Below are 21,076 nucleotides of genomic sequence, written 5' to 3'. Positions count from 1 at the left end.
CAATATGACTTTTATGTTGAATGTGCTGCAGTAGCCAATATCAAGCTACTTTATAAACCAAGTTTCCAGCAAAATGGGTTAACCAGTGGAACGAATGAAGGCACCTTAAAATATAATAAAATTTACATATAATGACATTCTTTTTTTAAATTCTGTGCTGCATGATCATGTAAATGATTTATGGATATTCATCTATTATACTTTTTTGCAAAGGAATTAAGGGTAAAAATGTTGTTTCCATGAATTGCCAGATGTATTTTTAAGGACTTAGGTAATAATTTTAACTACTTCTATCAATCCCAAATCATTGGTGGTTATAAAAAGATTATGTGATTTAAAAAAAAAAACTATTCCATCTTTCTCTAATAAGCTAAAATTCAGTAATGTTCTTAAAAAAATCAGGCATTAAATGCTGGTGGGATACATTTGTCAATGTTACACAATCCATTTAGTACCCGGTAGTCTAGTTCACTGTCACCTGCCTTCACCTGAGAATAATGCTTGACAGACTTAATGCCCAAAAAATAATAATGCCTCCTCATTATAGAGTCCTATCAAGATATAATCAAGAGAACTGCCAAATGAGGGAGAGTGAATGGTGGCCGATTTTGAAGACAATTTAGATCGGTTGTGTGTCGACTTCCTAGCTCGTCCCTGCATTAGGCCGGCGATCAATAGTCTCCGATGCCATCAATATATCTATTCTGGAGGTGATCTGACACAAAGGTTCCTGATTCAAAACATAATGCACAGTAATCCTAAATGGAGGCACCAATCAATAGCGCCAACAACAAGGCAATTTCACAGTCTACGCGTCACCATAAGGGCTCTCAACTACATTGGGTGTATGTCTGAAAATTATCAGGTGTCAGTCCAGAATTGCAGATTGAATTTATTGCCATAATTATAAAAAATACAGGTATTTAATGTACTAACAGTCAACAGTCATACCATGAAGAAAATGTCTTAGTATTGGGTGGACAACTTCCAAAATATCAATTGAGGACATAAAGCCAAATAAATGTTTTCCATTGGGGCCAGATTCTCATGCTCTGGAAGGTCAAACTAAAAGCTAGAACCATAATATCAATCTACTCTTTTTTACTTAATTGTGCATCATCATACCAGGTTATGCAATTTCATTTTCTAAGAAGTCTGTTTTACACCAGCCATCAGTAGAAATCAGAGGGGGGAACTCACATGGGTTGCGGTAGATTGTGCTGACTATGCACTGATTGCTGCTATTCCTTAGATTAATTAGAGGAAATACTTGAAAAGGGTCCAAGTAACACATCCAGAGAAATTGTACATCGGCTGAGAATAATGAACTAGCCCTCAGTGTATCTGTGACATATCTATTGCAGACAACTATTTTAGATCTGGTATCCATTAATACAAAGTAACTTGATTTTAGGCTTTGTACATGTATGTACTGGGTTGAGAGTATTTTTAGAATATACCGTATATCTCATGCTGGTCACTGACAAAATTAGATTCTTCCGAGCTGTCCAGTTTGTAGTTCACCTATTAACCAAAGTCTGAGGCTTTTGTTTTATTAGTTGTGTACCTATTTATCACAGTTTGATTGTTTTCTTTTTTACTATAGTTTGGTGCTTCTTTTTCTCATTTCTTTACTCGAGTTGGTTGTTAATATACATATTTACCAGAGCTTGGTACTTTCATGTTTTTAACCATATTTAAATTGGTCATACCATTTACCATATTTTGTACTTGTTGTTCACCAGAGCTAATCTTTTAACTAGAACTGGGTACTCATATGTAAACTAGATTTGGTACTTATCTTGGTCTAGGGCTCGGTCATCTTTTAATTTTTAAAGTTTGTGGTTTGGTGCTCAGTGCTTAATTGACAATTTTTTGTTTATTAATTGCCACTTCTGATAGACGATGAACTTTCTAAAGAACACACACAACCTAGTTTAAATTTAAACTTAATTTTCTTTTTCCATGCTTCAAAAATTGAAGGACCTTAAAGAGATTTTATTATGCCTGGGAATGCTGTGAATCTCATCTGAATCAAAATTTTAGGAAACACCTGATAAATAAAAAATTTTGTTCATATTTCTTTGAAAAACACAAGGATTTTCATTATTTGATTTCTTTTCAAAACTACTGGAAATGTACTATGCTGATTTATTGTCCAAGGACATATGATGGAACAATGAATGTAAATTGTAAGTAGGAATATCTTGAAAATGATCAGTGGGAAAGCTTAGTTAAACATTGTTAAAAAAAAAAACAACTTTTACTTGTACATTGCACATGACCTAAATCTAGGGATGGTGAATCTTTGCCGAATTTACTTTTGAATACTTGGTTCCTTTGTTTTATCACAGCTTTTAGCCCACACTATTCAGTCAAGATCAGGGCCTTTGTTTTTAGCCAAAGCTTGGTGCTGACATTTTTAACGTTTTACACTGCCTTGACTTACCAGTGCTGCGTTAACCTCATTGGAATCCTGGTTTGGGTAAGGATGGAACACTGCTAGTGCTACACAGTTAGCAAAAATGGTCAGGAGAATAAGATACTCAAACGCTGTGAAATAGCAGTTAAGGCAAACAAAGGTACAGAATAATTATTATTAATATCATTGTCTCTATTTTTTACATAATAAAAACAAATACCATCCCTTTCCATCTTTTCCATTTTCCTGCTTTCTCTCTTGCAATGAAAGAACAGGCTAAAAGAAAGGAGAATTCTGCTACTACAAAGAAAATCACACAAGAACACAAAACTGAACAAGTTTTGAAGTTCAGGGTAATTTCCATAACATAAGAATGCCTTTTGTATAATATGCTGGTAGACAATGGACATAATTGATATTGGAAGCTGCTGATTACACTAAAAAATATTTAGGAAAAAGAACACATACTAGTACAAACATTTATAGATCGAATGTTTTCTATAACTAATTGTAACTTCCCTGATTTGTTCAAAATAATGATCATGGAAGAGAAAGTTGCAAATGTATTTAAACTCAAGTTTTAATGTTTTTGATAATTTGTACATGTACTAAGTTTTCATTAAAATCAAACCAAAAAATAATATATATATTAGGCCATAATAAATAAATTGCTAGATTCTCATCCGAATTTTTTTAAAAATCGAGGCGGGCGGGCGGCTTTTATTTTGCATTTTTTATTTTTTCAATTTTGCAGATTTTTTATTGACCTGGTCAATCGGTGTAATTTTATCTACAATACCCGAATAAAAGTCATAGTAAAGGTTCAATTATCTCTTACTTCAAATCATCACCAATCTTTTTCAACCAATGAACCTTGTTTAAACTATATACGCATGTATTACAGCAATTACCATCTTTTTGTCAAAATCATGTCATAGAGACGGGGGTATAAAATCGGGGCGGGCGGGGATGAGAATCTATGAATATTTTTATTATGGCCTTAAAGCATTAATTATAGTTTAAAAGTTTATGAATTAATTTCATTTTAATACATGAGGCATCATCTCCCATTTAGACTACTGATGGATTTATGGATCTTGGTAAAGTTTACATGTGTACCAAGTTTTATTGAAATCAAAACTAAACATGCACATGAAGGAGGTGTTCCTTGGAAAATACATAACATATCATTCTACTTTTGGTACCCAATGATATTGAATATGAAAAAAAAACAAATAAAATTAATTGTCTTGATTTAAACTACTTGTGTTCTACGTTTTATATCAAATCATACAATAGCAGTAGAAAAAACTTTATTTATGAAAATTTTTATTAAATGGACAAACAGACTATGGTCTCTTACCAATAACATGGGTAAATTACGAGCTTAAATTGAAGTAAATTCATGAATTTAGAAACTAATTTTAGGAACACTTTCCCTTTCATTTCAAGTGATCTCATCATTCTTCAAGTGCCAAGAATGACTGAGCTTCTACAATCCCAGTATAACAAAGTTAGGACCTCAACAAAAACTCCCCCCTTTTACACCAGCTGTATTCTTGTTTACCTCAACTTTGATCACGTCACACCCACAGGTCCTGAGTGTATCTTTTATGTTACTATACATTTCATATGTACATCCACATTTCCATGGCCAGGACCAGAAATTTCATTCTTTTGAATCACCTGACCTTAACCTTTGCAAAGAACTTTGGCATACGGTTATGACAAATGCACAAACTATCCAAATGATAGAGCATAAGAATTTCAAAACCCAATCAAAGACAATAGATACAGGTAAACCTGCAGAACCTACAGAGGGAGTGATGTGTTAATTCTTATAGATTTCATCAACTCTTCCAATTTTCTGGGTACTTACATGGACAAATATGGCTATAACATATAAAAGTATCTCTGTTGTTTTTTTTTTATTTTAAATAAATTACACTGGTTAATTTAAAGACTATGTTTTACAACAAATATGGGAAAAACTTTCAAAAATGACAAGAGTTTAATACTATACTTATATAAATCATACAGACATCATGACCCATAGCATAAATGTAGGGTATATATGTCAAGGTGTGAATTACTCTGCAGACACTTTTTACCTGACATAAAAAAGTCTAACATGTATTTTTATCTTGTAATTTTATTCTATCTCTAACCGGGTCATAAAACCTTGGAAACAGAATTTATTATCTACCAACCATAAAGAGACCGCGGCCAATAACCTCCTCTGACAATTTACAAAAAACATAAAACTGTTAGACCAGAATTACTTCAAATGTTTTCTTCTGATATCAAATCACAAATCTTATGTTAATTTAGGCTACAGTGTATTCCCTCTGTGTTAAATTGTGGTACCTAGGTTGCTTGTCCTAATATACAGTATATGTAATATTGGGGTATGTTATTTGCAATACGAAAAAAAAAATACATGTACTGAGCAGATAAAATGTTGTGTAACATCAATAAATGTCTGACACGGCACCTCCTGGCGTACAGAATTTGGAGTTCTGGGTTGGTTTGGCAGTGGGCCCAGTAGCCACCGACACCGAGAATGTATAAACCTGCGTGGGAGGAAGTTTTCAAACATCCTCAAACAAAGTGATATAAGTGTAGCATCTCAGAATTCTACCAGATAACAGTCTCGTGCACTCACAGAACTCAGAAAATTTCTGCAACGCCGGGGCATCTAGTGGTGTCGTATTGACAGTCATTAGAGTACTGAACTGATGGTTTGTAACACTGTATCAAACCAACAGGTCTTCCTGGAATTGAAATGGAGATGGAATAAAAACCTTTGGGGGAAAATTCCACAGATCCATGGCTATCTCCTTTACAAATATTTTGCATTGTGAACTTCTCAACAGGGGGCATGTATGTCGATGTAAATGATACCAGAAGTCTCTGTCGAGACTGAAGCTCTACTGGTTTGAACTTATAGCAAAGGAAGAGAAAAGTACTTAAGCAGCTGGGATTTGAAACTAAATAGAATAATGATCGTTGATAAAGTCTCTTTATGTTCTTAGTGTAGTCTACTTGTGTGCCAAGTTATACTGAAATCAGACCAAAACTGTAGGAGGAGTAGCATTTTGAAACAATTTTACAGAAATTTCTATTTTTAGTAACCACGGCAACACCGTTCATCAAAATTAAAAACCGATGCACAGAATTATGTATCTTAGTGTATTCTACTTATGTGCCAAGTTATATTGAAATCAGATCAAAACTGTAGGAGGAGTAGCATTTTGAAACAATTTTACAGATATTTCTATTTTTAGTAACCACGGCAACACCGTTCATCGAAATCAAAAACCGATAAATAGAATTATGTATCAGTGTAGTCTACTTGTGTGCCAAGTTATAATGAAATCAAACCAAAACTGTAGGAGGAGTAGCATTTTGAAAGAATTTCACAGAAATTTCTATTTTTAGTAACCACGGCAACACCGTTCATCAAAATCAAAAACCGATACACAGAATTATGTATCTTAGTGTATTCTACTTTTTTGCCAAGTAATACTGAAATCAGACCAAAACTGTAGGAGGAATAGCATTTTGAAAGAATTTCACAGAAATTTCTATTTTTAGGGCAACACCGGAAATCAAAAACCGATACACAGAATTATGTATCTTAGTGTAGTCTACTTGTGTGCCAAGTTATAATGAAATCAAACCAAAACTGTAGGAGGAGTAGCATTTTGATTTCACAGAAATTTCTATTTTTAGTAACCACGGCAACACCGTTCATCACAAATATTTTGCATTGTTTGAACTTCTGTAGGAGGAGTAGCGTTTTGAAAGAATTTCACACTAGGGGGAAATCAAAAACCGATATATAGTATGTATCTTAGTGTAGTCTACTTGTATGCCAATGATAAAAACCACCATGCACATCAAGAAGACTATATGTAATTATGGCAGTGTCAGACATCATTCTAAGGTTCCTAAAGCATTCTGATGGGAACCATATTCTAACACTCAGGGTTTTTTCATAGATACACTGCATATGAACACAATTTTTTTTTCTTCTTCCTGGCCAATACTTGCTAACAATATTTATAGTCAAAATGACAACAAATCTGATTCCAGGGAGAAATGAGGCAATTATTTCAGACCCATAAACTCTACCAGAACTGACACTCAACTACATCATTGCTTAGTAATCCTCAGTCCCACTTAAGCTCCTTACTAACTTATGACCATTGTAACTAGGCTAAACTACCAGAGCTTTGTAATAAAGCCCCTTACAAGACCACTTTATGTGCTTCATTTCCATAGTCCAATGAACTGTTCATAAAGATATACAGTAAAAAAATCAAAGACATTCTCAACACAAGGAAGTGTTCAGTGAAGCTTTCTTATCTTACTACAGTTGATATCCTGAATGTCAATTCATGTACCTCAAAATTCCATGGATTAGAATTACCAACAACCTTATGTATTTAACATCAATTTTTCAAAAATCCATTTACCTTGAAGTTTCCCCCCAGTAGTGAGTTTCAGATAATAAGGTTTGACTGTAGTAATATAAAACAATAAACATTATTTATTTGAATTTCAAACATTATAGGCTTTTAGTTATACACCCGTAAAATATGTTCAGCAAGGCTTATAATTTCAACATCCATGCAAGTTCAACATGAAGGTCAAAAGAACTCTGCTATAGAACTTTAATAATTCAGATTTTTGCCACTCATCCAGATTACATAACCTGAATCAGCATCCAGAAGATGGTTAGTATATAGTCAGCATCTTGGGATGCACTATACATAAAAATTAAGGTAGAGCATCATACAAATATAGTAACTTAAGAAATAGACCTGCTCCAGAAACTTTACTCTCTGAATTGAGGTCAAATATAGTGAATCAAAATTCTACAGTTTAACTTCACTATCATGAATATTGATAACTTGATAACTATAATGTCTTAGTGAGTAATAATTTATCTCAAATTTAAACCAGGAATGGATGCTTTTCTTTCATTATAAGTGTAATTCATCATGTCCGATAGAATTATAATATATTATTTGTAGAGTCTTGGGGAATGCAAATTCACTGTAAGCATCAGTTCATTATAAGTGTGTTCACAATAAGTGTGTTTTACTGTATACTAAACTACTTAGTCTAATATGGTTGTTGAATGCATTTTACAAAAGACATGACCTATATTTCAATGTAAATTTATGGGTAAAATATATATCTGCAAATATTGAACCTTTGATAACTTCTATATAGTCTACCTGGTGTGTGAATTCTATCTTTACCATACTGCTAAACTTCATGTTCATCTGTGAAAGTGGCTTTGACTTTGACTTTTGTTTCATTGCATAAGCACTGAATAAGAGTGAGACAAAAAATTAACTTGTTTTCAGTTTATGACAAGAGCTGTCTGAATGCTGATGAAGAATTCATCATTTTAGTTCCTGTTTTCATGTCAACAGTACACATAAGACAGCTCAACATCTAAATATGATATGTATACAATAAAAGATCAACATCTGCAAGATGTCATTCAATGCAAATGTGTGCACGGTGAACTGAACATTACAGGTGTTCAATGAAAGCTTAACATCCATGATAGGTGTTCATCAAGTCCGAACGTTTAAAAGAAGTTCATTGGAACTTGAAAGCTTTACAAGAGGTGTTCATTACTGGCAGTCCAATATTTATAAGAGGTGTTCATTACAGATAGTCCAGTATTTACAAGAGGTGTTCATTACAGATAGTCCAATATTTACAAGAGGTGTTCATTACAGATAGCCCAGTATTTACAAGAGGTGTTCATTACTGGCAGTCCAATATTTACAAGAGGTGTTCATTACAGATAGCCCAGTATTTACAAGAGGTGTTCATTACTGGCAGTCCAATATTTACAAGAGGTGTTCATTACAGATAGCCCAGTATTTACAAGAGGTGTTCATTACAGATAGTCCAATATTTACAAGAGGTGTTCATTGATAAGATCTAATATCTTTCTGGTATTCAATGAAAGCCCCATTTGCAATTGGTGACCAGATGTTCAATGTAAGATCAACATTTCAAAGGACAATTCAATAACATACATGAACAAATGCAAGAGTATTGTACAGAAACAGATGGTGGACTGACCGACAGACAGACCGACCAACCGACAGACAGCAGCAAAGCAATATGCCCTCCTTTCTTCGAAGGGGGGCATAACAAAATTGTACGTAACAGTTCAAGACAAGCCTGAAGAAGATCTGCATCAGATACTGTATTTATAATGCAATCAACCATTACAATTAACACAAATTCCTCCTTTACTATTTGTGAAAACAGGAATTTGGACATGGATAACCAAATATTTTGTACATTTGTATAAGATTTAGATGCATATTCTCTAGACCTAACATCTAAAATGTTTATCATGTTTATATCTAAAATAATGATGAAAATTTTTACTCAATTTGCTTAAGGTATTTTGGTTCTAACTAGATCTTGATCTTCTTTTGTGTGTATTATGTAATGCATTTACAACACAAACCAAGTCAATACCAGACAAGCATATGTTGAGAGATCAGTGAACATCCAATACAAAAGCAATGTCACCTCCAAAACCTCTCTAAATTCATCAAATGCAACAGCTCTTACAAGTCTAGCCTGCTCAAAGAAAATCCCTATCTCTTAGTTAATAAAATCTCCCTTCTTCATAAAATTGATTATTTAACCCTTATAAGCATCCCCATCTTTGAAGTCAAGATAAAGGGAAGACTCTCCAACAAAGGCCTTCAGATACACACACATGTTTATGTATGAGGTACAGTATGGGGATTAATTGGATACAGATGCTGCCCGCTGATTATTGTGTAAACAGTTACTTAGGGGGTCAGGGAGTCACTGGACAATTAAGCTGGCTCTCCAGGGGCCCTTATCACATCATACAATGTAGTTATCACATAATGGACATCGGCCAATGGCTACTACTATGAATACCAGGTGTATACCAAATGTATCAGGGGAGAACAGATGACCTCAGGGGAGAACAGATGACCTAGGACTATATTATACAGAGAACATAGAAAAGTACTATAAAAGTCCTAGTATTCCATTTGGAACCAAAATTATGCTTAAATTTATTACCTTTAAAAACTGTACAATCCAAATGTTTTGGTATTTTCTATTACAGGGAGTTAGTGTAAGTTAATTGTAATTCTTTGATATATTATACATGACAGAATCATTGTGTTGTCAGTGGTGAGGTGCAGCTTCCTCAACTACATGTATTAAGCAAGGTCAATTTCTTACTCTGCAGACATTTGAATTTCGGCCAACGATGTTCTGCAGACATAAAGAACTATAGCTTGTAACTTAGCTTGGTCCGAATTAACCCTGTATTTGAAAATGTCTTTTACAGGCAAGGAACTAATTTTGCCTGCCCTAAATTTAAGTAAAGTATCACAATTAAAACAATGAAAATTAACTGAAAGTGTCTGAGATAAAGTACCCCTACTTTCCCTCCCTTTATTTTTCATACTGACAAGCCATCATTTTTCTCCTCATAATCTATTTGATTTCCATAATTCCAGCACTGTTGAAGCCCCAGACATTATAACACTAGACTGTATCCCATTCAATGTGGAGCACCTATTCTTTACAAAGCCAGACATAATGGGATAAAGCCAATGTTGCTGTATCTTCAGTAAATCATTTTAGTCACTAAATTCCTATATTGTGTGGACCGCTTGTCTATAGCCACTCCTGTCTGTGATGGATGGGCCAGGGCTTCAGATTCCTCAATGACTGGCAGGCATCACTTCTCCTAAGCTCTTCTCAACCAATCCTCCCCAAAAAATCAAATTAAGAGCATTGTTACAGATGAACCTTATAAATCTATAATTGCGCAATGCAGAACATCATGCTGAAGAAATGAGAGAAAAAAAGAGATCATTTATCTGATGTCTGCATGCACAAAAACACACACAGACATACACATAAAACCTTGCTTAATCTTTATGTTTTTAAATTTAATGATTCAAGCAGTGTCAGTACGTCATGTGAAGATAACTTCTGCATGTTTACATTACCTAGATAACGTCATAAACTAGTTCTGATAGACATTATCAGAATTTTTGTTCTGTATCAATTGTATAGGGAACTTACAAAACAGTTTTAAAAACAAATCTAACAGTTTCTACGACTGTATTTTTTCCTACAGAAGATTATAAATCAAAGCCTCCGACAAGATGTGATTTTCCATGGAAAGACAAAAATCAATATATATTAATGCACATTTTTATAAAATGATGTGCAATAAGGCTATATGGCTAAAACAGTAGAATGAAAAAGCATGTCTACTGAGTCTCGTTACTTTGATGGGGTATAGATTTTTAGCAATACACGGCGATCTTTGTGACCAGCAGGTTCTACCCGCTAAAACGTATTGACGGCCTCATTGATTTTTCTCTCGTTGCTATCAGGTGTTTTATTTTCACATGGCCGCCAATTGATTTCCAACCATTTCTATGCTAGCATCCAATATCGTCCTTCAACTTAAAATCAACTCATCACATACATACACTACTTTATAATTGAATTCTATAAGCCAAGATCTGTTCTAATCAATACCATCAATACTTTCTATCATATATAAGGGAGGAATTTTTTTCCGAATAGAATTATTTTCCTTAATTTTTTTCAGGAATTAAAATTGTAAAATAACATAAACTCCAACAGAATAATTGTCTATGTCCGTTGGTCAATAAATCAAGATAGACCAATGACATTGCACAGTAATGCCATAAAATAGCCTTTAATTTTGACTTTCTTCTTCTTTGAGTCAGTATCTAGATATATATATATATTTCCCTGGATTTTATTTGATATCTGCATTTCAATCAAGAGAATTTAGGAATCAGTTTTCTTCATATGCACTACAGATTTGTCATATTAAATTTGATATTAATTATCATGAAAATGATACAGTTGACATATATCATAATCAGAAACAATGGACAATCCCATGAAATATATGAGGTAACAAACAGTGTTCAAGCTCAAAGGTAAATTAAACATTACAAAATAGGAGCAGAGCAAACACAAAACATCAGAGGTGGGATCAGGTGCCATGGAGGAGTGAGCATCCCCTGTCGACAGGTCACACCTGCCATGTGCTTCTTGTCATGATCAGGAAATAAAGGAAAAATCTGTCCACAGGTCAATCAGTGTGTATATAATGACCTAACAATAAGTATGAAAAACACTTGTACAACTACTGCCATGAAGTGAAAATCAAGTAAAATTGAACCATAGGACTTGAACTAATCTATTCACCACTTATGGAATAGCTAAAGTTCTGACTGTATTTTAACTGACTTGAAAAATGCTGATGAGAGACTTAAATGTATGCATGCAGAGTCATTAAGGTTCCAACTAAAGATTATTCCTTAAATTGCCCATGTCCACAAATAAAAACCTAGACTAATGTTTCATAGTTAGGTACAATACAAGTTGCTATAAATCAATTTCTTCAGACAACTTAAAATTTTTCTCACATAGTGGAACCATGCAATGCTTGTTGTGACCAAAATATGACATCTTTGTGACGAATTGTCAATTATACTCCTACATATTAGGTAAAGATCGACCAACTATAAATCAAATTCAAAGACAAAAAATTAATAAGCTTATGGTTATATATGCATATTAACTTACATTTCACTAACCTAGATATTTGCTGGGCTGAAACATTCCAAAGAATATGTTAAGTTCAATACAATGACAGATACATCATATTCAGGGCTCTCACACCACTTTTTGGGACTGGGGCCAGGGCCGTTCAAATTGGGAAAATTATCATCATTTTGGGAGAAGTTGGATGACCAACATTCATTAAAAAAATCCTCAAATTTTGCTTTTTTAGAATTTTGTCATCAATTTAACTCTGGTTTTGAATAAACCATTAAACAGAACAAACATGGCTACGTAGGCTCTTTATGAAAGTACATTAGCTTTGTCATAATTATCTTTGAGTGTTGATAATTGCGGTTATTTGTCTTTCTGAGTGACAGTCGCTAGTCACAGTCCCGAATTTCCTCAATCACATGGACATCGTTGCTTGCCAATAGAGCGCGAGATAGAACATGCCTTAGCGTGGGTATGTTTCTAGGTGTAACTTACTAATATTTAAATGAAATGTCTATTTTTGAAACAAAAATGATGTTTTTTTGTTGATTTTCATGACAAGATACTCTGCACTCATAGTTACACATTTCTGTTAAAACAATAACCTGGTTCCCCGAACCAGTTTACGCATCCATTTGGCGTGAACTAATTAATAATCGTACATAAAACTTGTTTGTTTCACTTTCATTTGCAAGTGTGTTTTTTTTTGGGGGGGGGGGGGTTATGCGATTAAGTTTCATGGATTTTTTTTTTTTTAATTAATATTTTGCTATGGAAATTGGGAAATTTACACCGTTCTTTCAAATTCAAAGAAAAAAATTAATACCTTTTTTGCATTGCATATTAACTTACAGTTAACTAACCTAGATATTTGCTGGGCTGAAACATTCCATAGAATATGCTAAGTTCAATACAAGAGCCCTGATATTGAAAACATTGTATTGTGGTGCAAGTTTTGCAATAAGTATTGTATTGTGAAGAGGGTATATGAATTGTTTCTACAACACCCATCCCCCTTTCATCTTTCTGACTGTAAAGTCAGCCTCAAGATCTATATATGTGTATGTTTTTCCCTGACTATTGTAGCAGAGTTAATGCATCACCTAGATATGTAAACGCCACATTGTATTCTCAGTCTTTGACCTTGGCCTTTGCTCAAGAGACAAAATCAATAATGTCTTCCTCTAATTATTCTTTATCTGCACAAAAAATGTACAGACTGTCAGAAGGTAAAAGAAATTTATTAAGTTCTGGCATCATATCATTAAATGCTCAAATAAGCTTGAACTCTGAACTTTGACCTTGAACTAGCTTAGATAAATTGATTCCAAAATCTACAAGATCTATAGACCTGTGTTGCCCACCAGAAACCCTCCCCACAGGGGCCCACTGCTTATGTCTTTCCGAAATATCAAAATTATGCATCTCTACAAAGGTGTTTATGATAATTGCAAATACTGTATCTGTATGTGTGTGTGGGTTTTTTTTTCTTTCTAAATTTGACCTTCCACTATTAAGTGACCCTAAAACTGCAAATGTCTTAAATAACTCCATCTATATGTGATCTATGCAACAAATATAAAGCCATTAGTTTGATTAGAAACGTTTTAAAGTAAAATGCAATTCTTACATCAAAGTGTTGATGAACTGTATGATTTTGACGCCAATCAAATAAAACAAAAGAAGATAAGATTTGGCCCCCACTTTGACTAAGTTTCCACAGATCTATACTGGCAACATTACAGAATATGACCTCTCCCAGGTCACAGGTTTTGTCAGACTGTCCCTCTCTGTGTTAAATAAAACAAAGTCTACAAACAAACAACGGTGTTAAACAAACAAAATTTGTTTGGAAAAGCTTTGCTGGCAATAATTTAAAGTGACAATGAACTTTCTCCTTATAGATCTAATCTAGAAAGTAGCTATAATGTGGTTTGTCAGCTTCAAATAAATATGTATGGGAATTTTAGACAGACAAGAAGCTGGACAAAAGCAGGACTGGTCCACTGGGACCCCACCAGCTGCCATGTTAACCACGTTAACAGACTGCCAATGGTTACTGCTGAACAGAATGTCTCTGCTTTACTCATTGATTTGCTACTGCTGTTTTGTGTACAGGACCACAAAGCCATTGTATCAAATGTTGAATATTGCATAATTTTCTGCAGAATAGGACATATTATCACTACTTAGCTTAAGTGCTTTGCAACATTATATTCTGAGGCCTGGTATCAATATATACATTAGAGCCATCAGCAAAATTCTACAAAAGGCATTCAAATTTGACACATTTACAATAATTCCAAACCTGACGCCTTGAGACATGCACAACCAGTACAAATCAATCTGCCTTGATGACTAGATGCCGTTTTTCTTACCTTTACCGGTTCAAGTTTACAGGCAGAAAAATCTTTTATACCAAACCTCAGCCATACATCCAAGCAACAGAGCTATAGTGAGACCATACAAACCATGGTATAATCCCAAAAAGAAATTGGTTTGAAATAAATTCCAAAGAATTTAACAAATGCAAAAGGATATCTCCATTCCACAATCCTGATACACAATTTTCGTATAGGGTTTTTCAACGTTAAACAAAACAAAGCCCTGGGTGGCCTCACATTTTGGTTTTGTTGTTTTCGTGGTGGTGCTCGTTTTCGAGTCATTGTGCTGGTGTTTCCGACGTTGGCGGTAGCAGCCCCGAGCGCGGCGGCCCAGGCAGAGCTAAGCGGTTTGTTGTTAGAGTCAGTCCTGATGGTGATCCCCCCTCCTGGCTGAGGCTTGGAGTAGATGTGTGGCCCCTGATGAGTGTTTCCACTGGGAGAACTGAAATTCTCATTGTTTCTTCCTACAAATATGAAGAAATGTCAAATCAGCCACTAGCTGTCATACATTGTGAATTTACTAGGTGTACATACTTGATACATTTTAACAAACTTTAAACAACACACCAAATAATTAAGAGGAAAGATAAGTCTGTGTGCTCACAAATTTTAATTCACAAAGTAATGAGGTATGGACAAGGGGTTCCACTTCCTGCTACTGGGGCTACAAATGGGGGTGGAGGGGCTTGGAAATTTTCAAAAATAAAGGTACCAAAACCTGCATTTGGGCTGTAGTGTACAGCAACATGTTATTTCACTACATGTTAAAATACATGTATAAATTGTTTTTCCTTATTAAAAGATTTCACATCTTCAAGGTTAAATTCATTGTCTACAGCAGATCAGTTCAATTAATTGCATTCTATGTCATCATGTGCATTGATGTTTCAAACACTTGGTGATAAAGATTATCGATAGTTGGACCTAACAACAATGGGTGGACAATAAGGAAGTTGACAGTGCGACCAAGACTCAATGTTACTCCTTATACCTGGCTTATCAAATTTGGAATTTGTGCTTTTTCATTTACCTTTACATTAAATTAATTACTATATATGTGAGTGTGATATTTAAAAATTTTGCCAAAGGAAAAGAAATAAATCAGTCTCCTGTCCCATTTTTCTCTATAGATACATAAAAAATATCAATATTTTTTAAAAAGTTCTTATACATGTTATATGCAGAAACTTCTAAAACAATCAATTTTAATCCCATGACAATTGGCAAGCGAAAAAAATTACTTCAGAAATTCATTTGTACATTTTGTCTAGGCAATAGAGGGATATTCTCAGTTTCACACATTAAAATCTCTCGGCTACAACACAACAACCTTTGGTATATTAAACTTTCACAGGCAATGAAAGTATTGATTATCAGCAGCCCAGGAGTTCTGACACTGAGAGCTGACAGTAAATGTACCGTCATTTTTACCAGTCACTTCTGGTCACCTAAACCAAAGCTCTACTCAAACTAACTGTACCAACCTCACGGTCACCATAAGGAAGCGGTCAGGCTATATCCTCATACACCGGTCACTGCCCAGGGGTAAGCTGTGGGATCTCCACACTGTGATACCTGCTAGTTTAAGTGCAGGTGACGGACTAAAGCCTAACAATGGCCGACAATGCCTCCTATATAACAGGCCCAATATCTATACCAGATACATCAATATACGGAAGCCCTTACCGCTGAATTTCACTCAGCACCCATGTATAGACTTATAGTGTAAATAAATTGAAAAAATATGTTAAAATCAATACTGCTTTGGAATGTCTTCACATAGACAGTAGCAGCATGAGCTATTTAGGTTGTCTGACTGCTGAACACAATGACTGATAGGTGGTTTTCAGCAGCAGGCAGCTAGTACAGACTGACTTTTGTTGGCAGGCAGTACCTCAGGGAATCCATTATTGATCACACTCTAAACAATGGTGACCTATTAAATTTCTTTGCAAGCCAGTTGATTGAATATTGGGCTACAAAGTAACTTTATAATCTAGTAGATATTGAGTGATTACTTAACATGTGCTGTTTATTGATCCAGGAAGATAATGAAGGGAGATAATGCAGGATTTTCAAAGAGAAAATACATTGATCTAGTATAGACCATGACATAAAAATATGTTTATAGTAATTTAATTCATTAGTTTTGTTTAATTATTTCATGCTAAATAAAGTTCTTACACGTGTACTTGAAAAAAATTCCCAACCCCTTATTCTTAAAGTACTTATTATTCTTCAATATATCCATTAAATCATTTTTGCTGAACTTTTGTCCCTATTTTCGTGAGAACATTGGTTGAACAAGTGATGCATTGAGGGTCCAAAGTAACAGCAGAAAGATTTTGTTTGGATCAATGTGCTAAGTCCGAATTTTCTCTTCGCCCTGGCTTTGCTTTACTTGAGCTCACAGTGACCGCATGTCCTCGCTATGATGCAAAACGTGAATGAACTATGATTCAGAACCAAAAGTGATCCGAACTGAAAATGAAAATCTTGTACTGCACATCAATTACCGACAAAATTACCATGGTGTCACGATAAGTACTGTTTCATTCCTTTAGTATATGCCCCTCAGTGGGTCACTTACTGATCATTTTGAAAAACAAATTTGACTGAGAAACGTTTGCTCTTTGATCAAAATTATTACATTTTCTTTCCCACTTTGGTTCAGGGACTAACGAAGGACTGCCTTTTAAGATATAAAATGGTTAATGATCTTTGGAACCTGATCTTTTTGACAGTGTAAGAATTAATTCTGTTTATTCATCAGTTCATTGGGTGATTAACAAAGAATTTATCTAGCAAGTAAAACTGAAAAATCTATAGATGTCAAAAACTTATTATGACTTTGACCTTAACAATTGACCTTTGACCCCCCCCCCCAAATCTTTGGACTAAATTAAGTTTCTCTGTGCACCAAGTTAAGAATGAAAGATCAAATTATCTTTTTATTTGACTATAACATGGAAAGACAAGCTTGTACAAACAACAACGTTAGGAATACCTTTCTTGTACAAAGGAATTACTGCCCAATAAAATCTGAGGACTGCTTTATAGAATCTATACCTATTTTTATGCCACATTAGGGTAACTGGATTTCTGCAGCAATATACTGATAAATTAATTAGGGATCAATATATCTGCAGTTCAAATAGTAATTTTTCTGGCATCTACTTCATCAATTATGCAGTAAAGTAAGAGTCTTCTCATAAAGCTCTCCACTAATTCATTCACTGGGGCCCTGAATTTACTGGAATCCATCACCAGGTATCAGCAGTCTCAGGTTCCTGAGACAAAATGGTGTACTACTACATCTCTCACAATGCAATTTGGATAACACTGATATAAATTTCAATCTTGAACTGTTTCCGAGAGCTGCAACAAAACATTTACCGGGTAGTCTAAAACACAAGTTTATAAGGCAGCTCTATCAATTTAAAACAGTTTTTGCTTCCTAACAAAATGATTGATTGATTGCGTATTGTTTAACGTCCCACTCGAGAATTTTTCACTCATATGGAGATGTCACCGTTTGTATATATATCACTATATCACTAAATAATTTGCTAGATTCTGTTATTAGGCCAAATAAAAAAATAAGTGTGGTTCCGGTTACCCACCTTCCCTATTTTTCACACCGACCCTAAACTTTTTTTTTTGGCAATTTCCTTCTTTTTTTCCCAGAACTTTCTCTCTTTCCAGTGTAAAGACAAATAATGACCCCTAGAGAATAATGACGGGGGGATTTTCATAACTAGGCACCCATCAATGTTGACTAGTATATTATCATGCCACATTGAAATGCCACTGCAAAGCAGTGATAGGTATTACGAAGAAAAAATTAAAATATTTTGTTAAAAAAAAACAAAAAAATTCCTAATCCTTACCTACCTATCCTAATTGTTTGGAAGGTGTAACCAGAACCTCACCTATTTTTTTGTTTGGCCTTACTTGAAAAAGTTGTTTATAAGGAAAGTACAAAAAGAATATCAAAGATCCGTTTGTGAAAATCAGGAGTTGACAAGAGATACCTTGAGCATGAGCGGAACTGCTGACTCAGTGAGATACAGAGTCTGAGTGGATCGAGCTTATACTCAGTGAGGTGAGTATTCAACAGGATTCATAAATCACAATGTCTACATTTCTTTTTGTTCTTTCCTGCATCATTTACACCAGATTTAAGGAATTCCATTTAGATCTTTCCTCACATTTTACTACAGATCTGAAGACCTATGTAGACTGGAATGTAGATTAAAAAGCCATTAAAAACATATAAATACTTTCATCTTTTTTTAAGCTTGCGAGAGAATAAAATCATATTACTTGGACCTGTAATCTTTCATATAATGTTTGCTTTTAAAACCTTCTCTCGACTCGGGTTAAAATTATTGGGTCTGTAGGTACTGGTGGCAAAACCTTTTCTCCAGAAAAAAAAACTTTGAGTTGCAACACTTTTAGTCAGTCAGTCAGAAGAGGCAAACAAAGAATTTTTTGAAGATGTATGGCCTTGCTTTTCTAAGTATGACCGACTACATGTATTTGTTTTCATGGGTTGTTGCAGGGTATCTGGGTAACTATATTCATATACCAAATCATTAACATATATGTGACCTCACTTGTAACAGACAAATGATGACTTGTTCATATTTGGTGATTGTCCCCCCCCCCCTCCTTTGAATCTAACTACATGTAGTTGTACTATCTGATAAAGTTCATTTATGGAGTTCATTCTAAATAACTTGGAAGGATACATTTTATTCATTAGGCTGACCTAATGTGAATGTTACAACAACAAAATGTCCCCAAAATTACTATCAGCAATTTCGGTATGTAATTTGTCTTTCAAATCTTAGTGTAAAAGCAATATACATGTAATAGGGCTTGATGTACTCAGTCACTCTGCCTTTGGTGAGTGGGTGGGAATTATCACATTGTCAAATGAATGCTATTCATATGTATTATCCATCACATTGGACACAAATATTTAATACATTTGGATTGATATTTTGCATTGTTTATTTGTAAGTAAACATGTATATGTACCAAGAAAAGCACTAAGTTCATTACATATTAATGCCTATACACTTGACAACTGCTGAGGATAAGCTGAAATAACTCAATGGTACGGAATTTCAGATCAGGGAGTGTTTGCCATAGAACAGATGAGAATGTCTAAAGCGTTTGTAAATAATGCTAAGTTTACACAGTGTAATAAGATATACAGTCTTAACTGAATTGCTTCTAAGTTCTGGTATAAATATACATGTACGCAAAATTTATCGAAATTTCATTGATTGATTGTATTTTAATTGTTTTACATCCCATTTGAGAATTAATGTTTCACATATAAAGAGAGGTCTTAATTTTCAAATTCATTCATTATCAAGTATACATATTCAGAATTTGGAAATAAAAGTTTTTAAGATAACTCAAATTTTTTCTCTACAATATTGTTGTTCCTAGAAGTGGAGTACAGTGGAGCCTCATTTATCCGGACGCTTTGGTTCCCAGTGAATTTGTCCGGATATGTGAACCGTCCGGATACCTGAATCACCAGTTAAACAAAACAATATAACATTTAAAATTTCTGTCCCGATGAAAAAGCGTCCGGATACTGAAGCATCCGGATATCTGGGGTCCGGATATCTGAAGGTCCACTGTACATGGATTTTGGTTTGTCCATCAGTCTGTATTCTGTCTGTATAACACTTTCATTTCCATATATACAATATGTCTAAAAAGGAGCCTTTGAGCAATTTGCTATAAAAATTTATAGCCAACTTCCTAAGGCATAAGGAAGACTCCAATTGATACTGAGGTCAAAGGTCAAGGTCAGTAATCCCTAAATTCTTAATGTGCAATATTTTCACAAAATATTTCTCAAAAATAAACATTGAACTTAATTTCACAGAAATTTGGCATCATAACTCTCTGTGGCCTAAAGAAGTCCCATTGATTATTAGGTCAAAAGGTCAAGGTCAGAAACTTATACCTTGCAAAAAAAAATTATTTTTAAGATGATTACTTTTCATTGAGTTTTTTCAATGAAATTTTATATTGCATCTCTCAATGCCTTAAAGAAGAAACCTTATGAATTTGAGGTCAAAAGGTCAAAGGTGAGAGTCAAAAATTCATACTTTCTGATTGCATGTGTAACAGTTTCTTTCCAGATGATATTGCAAAAAGCCTTTGAGCTTTTCCAATGAAAATCTAATATATTTCAACTCTCTATGGGGCCAAAAAAAATAATAGTCTTGTTTCCTGCTACCAGCCTGAAAAAAATAGGGTAGGTAGGTCGGAAAATTATTTTATTTTTTTGTTTTATTTTATTTTTTTCAATGGTATTTGTTGGATATGAATATTACAAAACCAAATTGAACATGTCATTGGTCAATATTATCGTTTAAAATAAGTAGTTTTTCATGCAGGTCCATATTTAAAACATATATATTTCATGAAATACCACTTGAATGTATATATGTTTCACTTTTGGATCATAAAATTTTCAATTTTCCCTCAAAAACTAAATAAAAACTTTAGGGTCGGGTGCCAAAAAATAGGGTAGGTCGGGTAGCAGGAAACAAGACTATTTTTATTTTTGGCCTGGTCTAAAAAG

The 21,076-nt window shown here is 34.2% G+C and overlaps 1 protein-coding gene across 1 annotated transcript in view; it reads right to left on the bottom strand.

Moving 5' to 3' along the window:
• The window catches only part of LOC134247307 (muscle calcium channel subunit alpha-1-like), a 64,196-nt gene that overhangs the window by 40,635 nt on the left and 2,485 nt on the right, over nt 1-21,076 (bottom strand). The window contains 2 exon segments of the mRNA XM_062729672.1: nt 2,450-2,555; nt 14,615-14,921. Coding sequence (XP_062585656.1) covers nt 2,450-2,555; nt 14,615-14,921 — 413 coding nt within the window.

Source organism: Saccostrea cucullata, unplaced genomic scaffold (genome assembly GCF_032062105.1).
Source record: "Saccostrea cucullata isolate Sc308-1 unplaced genomic scaffold, CSIRO_AGI_Scuc_v1 ctg61, whole genome shotgun sequence".
Lineage (NCBI taxonomy): Eukaryota > Metazoa > Mollusca > Bivalvia > Ostreida > Ostreidae > Saccostrea > Saccostrea cuccullata.
The sequence above is the reverse complement of the archived record's forward strand: the minus strand, read 5'-3'. Positions and strand labels throughout refer to the sequence as shown.